This window comes from Scyliorhinus torazame, chromosome 18 (assembly GCF_047496885.1).
Source record: "Scyliorhinus torazame isolate Kashiwa2021f chromosome 18, sScyTor2.1, whole genome shotgun sequence".
Lineage (NCBI taxonomy): Eukaryota > Metazoa > Chordata > Chondrichthyes > Carcharhiniformes > Scyliorhinidae > Scyliorhinus > Scyliorhinus torazame.
This window is the reverse complement of record NC_092724.1, coordinates 133,322,083-133,334,213: the sequence shown is the minus strand read 5'-3', so window position 1 is coordinate 133,334,213 and position 12,131 is coordinate 133,322,083. Positions and strand designations below refer to the sequence as shown.

Genomic DNA, 12,131 nt, shown 5'->3' with positions numbered 1-12,131 from the left:
ACATTGCCTTTGCTACAAGCTCCAATAATTATTTGTTCAATGCTCTGCCCAATGATATAAACTACTGACAGGGGGGCTGTTAACTACACCCGTCAGCATTTTCTGACTATAGTTATTTCTAATCTCTACCCGTACTGAAACTACACCCTGATTTTCTGAGCCAAGATAGCTTTGCACTGATGTCCTTATGGCATCCTTTATTATCAGAGTTACTCCTCTTTTTCTATTCTGCCGATCTTTTCAAAATGTTGTATACCTCCGGAATATTTATTTCCCAACCTTGGTCACCTTGTAATCATGTCTCCAAAATGGTGATTAGATCTAAACTATCTATCACTAAATGTGTCACTCAGTCACATATCTTATTACAGATGTTCCATGAATTCAGATAGTGACTTCAATTTATTTTTGTTTATTACTATTCCCAGCAGGATTTTACTCTCAGATGCACTATTACCACTAAACTCGCTGTTCCAACCCAGCTTGGTTTTACCCACATCGACATCCTTTTCTATTGCCACAACCTTTATCTTTGAATTCCTAAATGTTCCTTCACCTGAACACTCCTTCCCCTGTTAGTTTTAAGCCATCTTTCCTTACTGGTGGATCGATATGTCAATCTTCAATTTGTAGAATTACAAAGCAAGTGAATGCTGCAATCATTAAGATGTTGTTCCTCAATGGAAAAGTATTTTTAAAAGCCAAACTGCATCATAAATACTTCAGTGCAGTAACCTTGCTAAAGCTGACTACATAGCATTTTTAGCTGAAACAGCCGTTAGTGCAAGCATGGTTATCAAAAGTATGTTTTTTCCTAGTTGACACAAGTTCACCCAAAGTGAACTGGAGAGTAAGTGGAACATTTTGATTGAAGCCTTTCTGGAGACGTGTACAATGGTTCGAAGCTTATTTATGGACATTGAGGATTCGGTGGACTTTGCCTGAAGTATGTTTGTGCAATAGAGTGTGAAATGGCTGCTCAGACATGTATAGTAATGGATAGATTATTAATAAGCTTTTCCTATCTAGATTTGCAGTAGTCTAGCTCTTGCTACAAGTGCAAGTATTGGGTTAGTGACAAGCTGATTGACGTAACAGGAAAGAGCAATGAAAACTCCCCACAAACCTTCAGTTCACTTGTAAGTACCGCATTACTCATTTCATCTGCTCGGAGAGTAAACTCATGTTCTCGATGCCTCATATCAGCATCAAACTCTGCCAACATTTCCTGAAAGAAAGTAAATATACAAATTGATGCTGAAATACCATTTTCGCTTTAATTAATTGAAAAGCATTTTAAAGTGAAGGATGCAAAACACTTCTTATTCTAGTCTTTACTTTTTACTGAACGTCCTCTGAGGATGTTCCTATCCCATGGTCAATAACAATAAGAAAGATTTGCATTTATAAAACGACTTTCATGATCACCAGACATCTCAAAGCACTTTACTGTCTATTAAGTTCTTTTGAAATGTTGTCATTATTGTACTGTTATACTGCAGCAAACATTACAGCCAAGTTGCACACAGCCAACTCCCACAAACAGCGGTATAATTATCACCACATTATCTTTTTTTTGTCGTGTTGTTTGACAGATAAATATTGACCAGGACACTGGGGATAATGCCCGTGTTATCCTTCAAAATAGGCTTGAGCATAAAAATCAAGGTTGTCAACTCTGGTGTAGTACTGATGGAGTACTGCACTGTGGGAGGTGCTGTCTTTCATATGAGCCATTAAAAACCAGGTTGGGTTGCCTGCTTGGGTGTAAAAAGTCCCATGGAACTATTTTGAGGAAGAATAGAGGAGCTATTCCTGGTGTCCTGGTCAATATTTCTCTAAGTTAACATAAGTGAAAAAAAAAAATCACATTGTTGTGGAAGCTTGCACTCCAACAAATTAATTGAGTTTAAGTAATTGCTACTTTCCTTCAATAATCTCCAACAAACAATTCAACTCCTCAATTTTGCTCCGTTCTTGGCAATATTTATTTTTTCTCCACTCTTCCTCTGAAATCACTGACCCCTATTAGAAACAATAGGTGCAAGGTGCAATCTCACACAAATCTCTCTCTCTCTCGGACTGTGGTAAAATGACCCAAGAGTTTCAAATATACATTTTTGAAAGCCTGTAACTCAATCCTACAAACTGTGTCCTATGTATCCTTCCACCTTCAAAGCTTATGTTCATGGCAAAATGAATCACATAAGCCTTGTATCCAGGTAGAAATGCTAACTAGCTAGGCAGCACTGTGGCACACTGGTTAGCACTGCTGCCTCACAGCGCCGAGGTATCAGGTTTGATCCCGGCTCTAGGTAACTCTGTGTGGAGTTTGCACGTTCTCCCTGTGTTTGCGTGGGTTTCGACCTCACAACCCAAAAATGTGCAGGGTAGGTGGATTGGCCACGCTAAATTACACCTTAATAGGAAAAAATGAATTGGGTATTCCAAATTTATTTTTAAAAAGAAATACTAACTAGCTATCCTTTAGACTTCCAACTCCATTCCATGTTTTAAGATAGAAAAAACAAAAAGTAGTCAGTTAAACCATTTGCAAAACACGCCATTCTTAACACCGTCCTGGGACTTGGGAGACTAGCAGTGCACCCGCTGTCAGCACAGCTGCTTCTGTCATTGTGTGCAAGTGTGAATGCCTTGCATCTTCTCCCAGTAAACCAACCAAAGCTATCCTCTTAATCTTGAACAATCAAACTGCCCATGTTTACTGTCAGCTGAATTCAGTACAGGTCACAAAGAGACCCTTTGTTCCTCCATTTTACTCTAAAATAAATTGCTTTATCTTTGTTAAATTCAGTGAAAACAGTGTAGAACAAAACCTTGACACAAGAATAACCATCATCAATTAAGGAGAGTAGTGTAGTAAGAAGTCTTACAACACCAGGTTAAAGTCCAACAGGTTTGTTTCGATGTCACTAGCTTTCGGAGCGCTGCTCCTTCCTCAGGCGAATGAAGAGGTATGTTCCAGAAACATATATATAGACAGATTCAAAGATGTCAGACAATGCTTGAAATGCGAGCATTAGCAGGTGATTAAATCTTTACAGATCCAGAGATGGGGTAACCCCAGGTTAAAGAGGTGTGAATTGTGTCAAGCCAGGACAGTTGGTAGGATTTCGCAGGCCAGATGGTGGGGGATGAATGTAATGCGACATGAATCCCAGGTCCCGGTTGAGGCCGCACTCATGTGTGCGGAACTTGGCTATAAGCTTCTGCTCAGCGATTCTGCGTTGGCACGCGTCCTGAAGGCCGCCTTGGAGAACGCTTACCCGGAGATCAGAGGCTGAATGCCCTTGACTGCTGAAGTGTTCCCCGACTGGAAGGGAACATTCCTGCCTGGTGATTGTCGCGCGATATCCGTTCATTCGTTGTCGCAGCATCTGCATGGTCTCGCCAACGTACTACGCTTCGGGACACCCTTTCCTGCAGCGTATGAGGTAGACAACGTTGGCCGAGTCGCACGAGTATGTATCGCGTACCTGATGGGTGGTGTTCTCACGTATAATGGTGGTATCCATGTCGATGATCTGGCATGTCCTGCAGAGATTGCCATGGCAGGGTTTTGTGGTGTCGTGGTCACTGTTCTGAAGGCTGGGTAGTTTGCTGCAAACAATGGTTTGTTTGAGGTGGCGCGGTTGTTTGAAGGCAAGTAGTGGGGGTGTGGGGATGACCTTGGCAAGATATTCATCTTCATCGATGACGTGTTGAAGGCTGTGAAGAAGATGTCGTAGTTTCTCCGCTCCCGGAAAGTACTGGACGACGAAGGGTATTCTGTCGGTTGTGTCCCATGTTTGTCTTCTGAGGAGGTCGGTGCAGTTTTTTGCTGTGGCGCGTTGGAACTGTCGATCGATGAGACGAGCGCCATATCCCGTTCGTACGAGGGAATCTTTCAACGTCTGTAGATGTCTGTTACGCTCCTCCTCGTCTGAGCAGATCCTGTGTATACGGAGAGCTTGTCCATAGTGGGTGGCTTCTTTAATGTGGTTAGGGTAGAAACTGGAGAAGTGGAGCATCGTGAGGTTATCCGTGGGTTTGCAGTAAAGCGAAGTGCTGAGGTGACCGTCCTTGATGGAGACGAGTGTGTCCAAGAATGCAACTGATTTTGGAGCGTAGTCCATGGTGAGTCTGATGGTTGGATGGAACTTATTGATGTCATCGTGTAGTCGTTTCAGTGATTCTTCGCCGTGGGTCCAAAGGAAAAAAAAGTCATCGATGTATCTGGTGTATAACGTCGGTTGAAGGTCCTGTGCGGTGAGTAGGTCTTGTTCAACCTTGTGCATGAAGATGTTGGCGTATTGGGGTGCGAATTTGGTCCTCATGGCTGTTCCGTGCGTCTGGATGAAGAACTTGTTGTCGAAGGTGAAGACGTTGTGATCCAGAATGAAGCGGATGAGTTGCAGAATTGCGTCTGGAGATTGGCAGTTGTCGGTGTTGAGTACTGAGGCTGTTGCAGCAATGCCGTCGTCATGGGGGATGCTGGTATAGAGTGCCGAGACGTCCATTGTGACGAGGAATGTTCCTGGTTCAACTGGTCCATGGGTGCTGAGTTTCTGTAGGAAGTCCGTCGTGTCGCGACAGAAGCTGGGCGTACCTTGTACGATGGGTTTCAAGATGGGTTTCAAGATTAAGGAGAGTTCTGGGAAAAGCATGTTGCAAACAATAAAATTCCACTGTAAAATTTCTCAGTTGAAGCAACATGGTTTTCTTTTCTCGCTCTCTTATAAGGCCACAAAGGAATTCTCACCGAGTAGTTCAAAGAAACTTTGTTTATTTACAATAACTATTATATACACCACATGGTAGATCCCAACTGGGTCTGTCTTGCTGGTGCCTAACTGGCCGACTTTATTATCATACAACTAGACATTGTTTAGAGGTCCCCCCGCCCCCTTAGTGGGGGAGCTCGTATTCTGAAAGGTTCACGAAGAAGGTAATTGTTCCCACCCCGTAAGATGCCTGTGGGTTATAAGATTCTCCCAGCCATTTGCATCCCTTTTTGATTTGCTTCGGAGGTTGTTTTCTTTTTATGACAAGGTTTTATGGGCTTTGGCTTTCCCCTTCACATGATAATTACCCAAACTCTTATTTGTGCTTTGAGGTGAAGATAACTATGTTCATCATGTGGTATGTTTGTTAGGTGTACACATAGGTTTTGCTCAAGGCTAATTGGCACCCAGGAAGTTCTGCTGCATATAGAACAGGGTACTGCAGACAGCTGAGGTTTGGACAAGTTGCTGGCTTGGGATTTCCTCTTCTTGCGCATTCTCTTTGCCCCTGACATGCACTTGCATTCGAAGACCATCTTTTTTTGTTTGTTTGTGTCAGCTGCTGTAACCATAAGCAAGTTTCTCCCAGGACTCAACATCCATATCAAAACTCCTGGGTGAAGCCTTCTGTCCTTGGTGTGTTTCTTTTGACCACCATGAGAATGCACCCCAGACTCAAACTCGCTCTCCACAGAAGATTCACTTTGGTGAACGAGTATCAGGCATTCTAGCTACATGACCACCTCAAACCAGAACCTTTGCAATTAAGTTCAGAAAACTATTGAGCTATGTGGTACATCACAGTCAAGCTCAAACCCGTTATCGCAGGATGCTCTTTCAGGAGATCATATGTAGTGATCACGAGTAGGAGCCTTGGCAAATTGTCACTCTCTTAGCTAAGGACATCCCGGGTGCACTATACACAATATTTGTACTTTTTTAACATTGGTACTCATTTAGGGTTATGCAGCATAAACATCCCCATGTTACATTGTGAAATGAAGTGAAATGAAAATCGCTTATTGTCACAAGTAGGCTTCAAATGAAGTTACTGTGAAAAACCCCTAGTCGCCACATTCCGGCGTCTGTTCGGGGAGGCTGTTACGGGAGCCTCGGCTGTTACGAGGCTGTTGTCACTTTCTGAATTTCAATTAATAAACTCGACTGGGCTTCCTAGAAACTTTGCTTCACACGGTTTGCATTAATACTGCAACAACTGTGAATCCTAAGCACTGGCCCCCCAAGCTAATCTTACAACCTTGGTCGACCATACCTGAATTACGCCACAGACTCCATCTATTGTTTTCAGTTGTATAAAAATATAATTACTTCAGTCGTGGGAATCAAAGCTGACAATTTAGATATTGGTAACATGAATTATAAGAAAAGGTGGTACAACTAGTCTGACACTGAAATAGATAGTTGATTTTTGTTCTGTGCTTTTCCAGCAAGGGACATCATGTGGCTACTTGGTATTCTTTCCTTGTAACTTACCTCACCAGTTTAGCTGGCTTTGAATGGCTATAATTATGTGGACTCAGCAGAAACTGCATTAATTCCCAGAGCTAATCCACTAAGGGAGCAGTGTGAATGGGAGGCAGTGACAATCTCCAACAAGGCGCACTTTAAACTTCAGGGAAATTACTCAAATATTTGAGTGGTGTGTTACCTGATAACTTTAAGAAGAAATAATTTGGCTCATCTGAAGCTGCATTCACATTACAACTGTAGCTTTTGTGTAAGGCAAAACAATTTCCCATTGACACAGTTATAGTGCATATGGACAGAAGTCCACAGTCTGTAGCAAATAAATAAGACACTACCTGGAGGAGGGAGTGTTACACTGCTTCATTTCAGGGTTACTGTATGTCATAGCACCCAATATACACTACACACATTTAACAGAAAAATAAAACTGCTATGCACCAGTGCTAAATTTCAAATATTAATGTACCCTGACATACAGACATTTTACAGTACTGTGACCCAACAAGCCATGCAGGTCCTGCTACACTCCCCCAAGTTCATTTCCCAGTCAGTGCTGTATTTATTGATCTCTAAAGGATAAAGTGGGAAAATGGGACTGACTGGTTTGCTCTATAGCGAGCTGGCACGGACTTAATGGGACGATTGGCCTCCTCCTGTGCCATAATGACAATAACTTTTTGAATTCTCAAAGAAATGCAACTGATTTTATCATAAATCATTTATTTGTTAAATATTATATTTGTACAGTGGCATCATACAGTACAATTTGAATAGCTCAGTAAATTGACAAAGAAGAAATGGTCTAATTAAATCAAAATTTCACGAGACTAATCTAGCATTTCAGCATTTTGGCCAGTTAATAACTATGCAGTCAAGAAAAGTCCTAGTTTGCTGATGGTAAATTACCCAATGTTAGCTGGGTGTTGATAAAGGTGTTGCTGCTGGCTTCTGTGCCTCTAAATTAAGAGAAGAATCTGCCAGGCTTTGTTCTCCTGATTTGTTATTCACAAATCCTTCCTTGAAAGACGCATGCTTGGACATTGCAGGAGGACAGATCAGGCTTGGCTGTGATAGAACAGCCTGCCAACACTCACCATGAAGGTTCACAAATAATAATTTGATCTATTAACTTGTGCTCTCAGAAGAGGGATGAAAATAGAAAAAAAGACGCTGCATTTGTACTTTAATCCTTTTAATTACTTATATAGATGAGCTTAATTTTTGGAAAAAGCAGCACTAATAAGAATGTTCAATGATGCTACTACACTGAGCATGACTGCAATATGATGATCATGATCATGAATTTGAAATAGAAATCCATTAGAATCATATTTGGATCAGATAGACAAGAACTCAATAAAAAAATTAAGTTAATTTAAATATATATATATATATGTAGTCTGTCTTTTAGGTACTTGTCTCGGTCACAAATATTCTGATGAAATGAATTCATTTAAAAGTTCATGTAAATTACGCCAGTTCACTCAACATTTCCTTTCCTTTAAGTGCCGAGCTGCTTGTATATTTTTGCTGCATGTGAAAGGAGTACCATTGTCTGTTGCTAAAGCAACTTTTGAATTCTATTTAGCTCTGGACACAGTTGTAGTTTCGATAAAGCGCAGTTTTCATGTGGCATCGTCTTTGGCTGCTCGTATATTTTATTGTTAATTCTGACATGTGGGGCGGCACGGTGGCACAGTGGGTAGCACTGTTGCCTCACGGCGCTAAGGGCCTGGGTTCGAACCCGGCCCCAGGTCACTGTCCATGTGGAGTTTGCACATTCGCCCCACGTCTGTGTGGGTCTCAACCCCACAACCCAAAGATGTGCAAGGTAGGTGAATTGGCCACGCTAAATTGCCCCTTAATTGTAAAAAAAAAAGAATTGGGTATTCAAAATTTATTTTAAAAATTAAATTCTGAGATGTTGGCACAAAATTTCTAACAGGTTCATTAACCTGGTGTTAGCTTTCCTCAAGCTCTAATTTTCATTTCAGCAGGTTAATTAATTACATTTTCACCATTTTTTAAACTTTAAACATGGTGAAACTTGCTAAGAATTATAATAAAGCTTCAGCACTAGTGCTTTAAGACTTGTTTTAAGTTTTCACCATAAAGCAGAGGGAACGAGAGTCCACACTACTTGAATGCTTTAATGTTCTTGTCAACCTGTGGGATAAGCACACAAAAAACTACTTTCACCCGAACATGGAACTGTAGGGCAAGATCTTCTGGTGTCGCCGACGGGGCACCCCCCGTGTGGGTTTCTCAGTGGTAGGGGGGTGGATTCAATAGGAAATCCCATTGACAGCAGCGGGTCAAGATCCTCTGAGAAACACCCCATAGGGAGGCAACAGAATCTCGCCACAAGCTATGTATTGTGCAAAGGAGTAAAAGGCAACAGTATATAGACAGGTCTGGAGGGTGATGGATTGTACTAAAGTCATCCAGTCAAATCTATAGGCATTTAGAATATGTGAGCTTGGTCGATTGTCTTTATTTTTTTTTTTTTTAAATATATTTATTAAGATTTTTTGACAACACAATTTTTTCCCCTTACAAACAATAACCACCACCCCCCCCCACCCTCGTAACAAAATAACACAAAATCGCACTGAGCAAGATATATACATGGCAAAATGGTATATTTACATAGCTTTATACACTGGCTCTCGCCCGCACGTGCCAGTTTCCCCCACCCTCCATGTTATCTCCCGCTCATCCATCCCCTCAAACAGTTTCTCGTCCCCCCCCCCCCCCCGCCCCCTCGTCCCCCCCCCCCCCCCCCCTCGTCTCGTCCCCCCCCCCCCCCCCCCCCCCCCCCGGGTTGCTGACCGGCCTTCCTCTAACGTTCCACGAGGTAGTCTAGAAACGGTTGCCACCACCTGTAGAACCCCTGCGCAGACCCTCTCAAGGAAAACTTAATCCTCTCCAACTTAATGAACCCGGCCATGTCGTTTATCCAGGCCTCCAGGCTAGGGGGCTTCGCCTCCTTCCACAATAACAAGATCCTTCGCCGGGCTACTAGGGACGCAAAGGCCAGAATTCCGGTCTCTTTCGCCTCCTGCACTCCCGGCTCATCCACTACTCCAAATATTGCTAGCCCCCAGCTTGGCTTGACCCGGACTTTCACCACCTGAGATATTGCTCCCACCACTCCTCCCCAGAACCCCTCCAGTGCCGAGCATGACCAAAACATGTGGACATGGTTCGCCGGACTCCCTGAACACCTTCCGCATCTGTCCTCTACCCCAAAGAACCGACTCAACCTCGCCCCCGTCAAGTGCGCCCTGTGAACCACCTTAAATTGTATCAGGCTGAGCCTGGCACACGAGGAGGAGGAATTAACCCTATCTAGGGCATCAGTCCACAAACCTTCCTCGATCTCCTCCCCCAGTTCCTCCTCCCATTTACCCTTCAACTCTTCTGCTAGGGCTTCCCCCTCTTCTTTCACCTCTTGGTGTATTGCCGAAACCTTGCCCTCCCCGACCCATACACCCGAGATCACCCTGTCTTGAATTTCTTGTGCCGGGAGCAACAGGAATTCCCTGACCTGTCGCCTCACAAAAGCCCTCACCTGCATATATCTAAATGCATTTCCCAGGGGTAGCTCAAACTTCTCCTCCAGTGCCCCTAGGCTCGCAAATGTCCCGTCAATGAACAGGTCCCCCATTCTTCTAATCCCCGCCCGATGACAGCCCTGGAACCCCCCGTCCATCTTCCCTGGACAAACCGGTGGTTACCCCTGATCGGGACCACACCGAGGCTCCTACTGCACCCCTATGCCGTCTCCACTGGCCCCAGATCATTAACGTTGCCGCCACCACCGGGCTCGTTGTATACTTTGATGGCGAGAACGGCAGCGGTGCCGTTACCAACGCCCCCAAGCTCGTTCCTTTACAGGACGCCATCTCCATCCTCTTCCATGCTGCCCCCTCTCCCGCCATAACCCACGTGCGGATCATCGCCACATTTGCTGCCCAGTAGTAGCTCCCTAGGTTTGGTACCGCCAACCCTCCTCGGTCCCTACTGCGTTCCAGGAACCCTCTCCTTACCCTCGGGGTCTTGTTCGCCCACACAAACCCCATAATACTCCTACTTACTCTCTTAAGAAAGCCCTTGGTGATCACGATGGGAAGGCACTGAAACACAAACAAAAACCTCGGAAGGACCACCATTTTGACCCACTGCACTCTACCCGCCAACAAAAGCGGCAACATGTCCCATCTTTTGAAGTCTGCCTCCATTTGGTCCACCAACCTCGTCAGATTCAATTTGTGTAGGGCCCCCCAACTCCTAGCTATTTGGATCCCCAAATACCGAAAACTCCCCGTCGCCCTCCTCAGCGGTAGGTCCCCTATCCCTCTTTCTTGGTCCCCTGCCTGTAGTACAAAAAGCTCACTCTTGACTTCCGGGTGCGGCGATGACCAGCTGAGTCGTACGTTTCGGCAGCTCCCGGTGAAACGGACTTTTGGGCTCTTGATAGGAGCCCCAACGGCAATTTTGACGGCTAAAAACACTGTGCGGTAAACCAGAAGGGAATCCCCCCTGGATACGGATGAAAAAAGGAGGAGAAAGTGGCCGGATTGCAGTGGATCCTTTAGAACAGCGGCAAGGAAGGCAAGCAAAAACCAAGATGGCGTCGGAAGGTGGCAGTTTAACATGGGGCCCTGAACAACAAGAGTTCTTGAAATGCTGTGTGGAAGAGCTCAAAAAGGAAATGAAGAAAGAGCTGTTGGCCCCGATACTACAGGCGATCGAAGGGCTAAAGGAGGAACAAAAGACCCAGGAGCGGGAGCTTCGGGTCGTGAAGGCAAAGGCAGCCGAGAATGAGGACGACATACAGGGCCTGGTGGTGAAGACGGAGATGCATGAGGCACATCAGAAACGATGTGTGGAAAGGTTGGAGGCACTGGAGAACAATGCAAGGAGGAACAACCTGAGGATTCTTGGTCTTCCTGAAGGTGTGGAGGGAGCGGACATCGGGGCATATGTGAGCACGATGCTGCACTCGTTAATGGGAGCGGAGGCCCCGGCGGGTCCGTTGGAGGTGGAGGGAGCATACCGAGTGATGGTGGAGGGAGCATACCGAGTGATGGCGCGAGGACCGAGAGCAGGAGAAATTCCCAGAGCCATAGTGGTGAGATTCCTCCGTTTTAAGGATAAAGAAATGGTCCTTAGATGGGCAAAGAAAACTCGGAGCAGTAAATGGGAGAACGCGGTGATCCGCGTTTATCAAGACTGGAGTGCGGAGGTGGCGAGAAGGAGGGCGAGCTTTAATCGGGCCAAGGCGGTGCTTCATAAAAAGATAAAATTTGGAATGCTGCAACCGGCAATACTGTGGGTCACATATCAAGGAAGGCACCACTACTTTGAGACGGCGGATGAAGCGTGGACTTTTATTGTGGAAGAAAAACTGGAATGAGCGGGTTATTAAAAAGAACGTTTGAACAAAGTGGTGGGGCGAATGTGGGGGGCGAAGAGGGGGGTTAAAAAGGGGGGAAAGAGGAGTTTTATGTACTAATCCTGCGATGTGGTAACTTTTCTCTCTTCCACAGGTGGTGATGGGGGGAGGAGGAGAGGTGGAGGAGATGGGGCGTTGGCCATTGGGGGCGGGGCCAAGGGAGAAGCGCGGGCTTGGTTCCCGCGCTATGATAATCATGGCGGGAATAGAGAAGCAGGAAGGAGGGGGCGTCGCACGGTGCGAGCCGAGGTCACGGGGGGAAGCCGAGGTCGGCCAGAGTTTGCTGACTTCTGGGAGCAACATGGGGGGAGTAATTACGCTAGCGGGGGATCTAGCGGGGGGGTGGGAGGGGGGTATTACTGGGTTGCTGCTGCTGGGGAGAGGGGGGAGCTGGTATG

At 45.3% G+C, this 12,131-nt stretch overlaps 1 protein-coding gene across 3 annotated transcripts in view; it reads right to left on the bottom strand.

Moving 5' to 3' along the window:
- The window catches only part of ccdc57 (coiled-coil domain containing 57), a 288,211-nt gene that overhangs the window by 205,590 nt on the left and 70,490 nt on the right, over positions 1 to 12,131 (bottom strand). For all 3 annotated transcript variants that reach the window (XM_072483406.1, XM_072483407.1, XM_072483408.1), the window contains exon 4: positions 1,127 to 1,228. In XM_072483406.1, the coding sequence (XP_072339507.1) occupies positions 1,127 to 1,228 (102 nt within the window). The remainder of the gene's footprint in view (positions 1 to 1,126; positions 1,229 to 12,131) is intronic.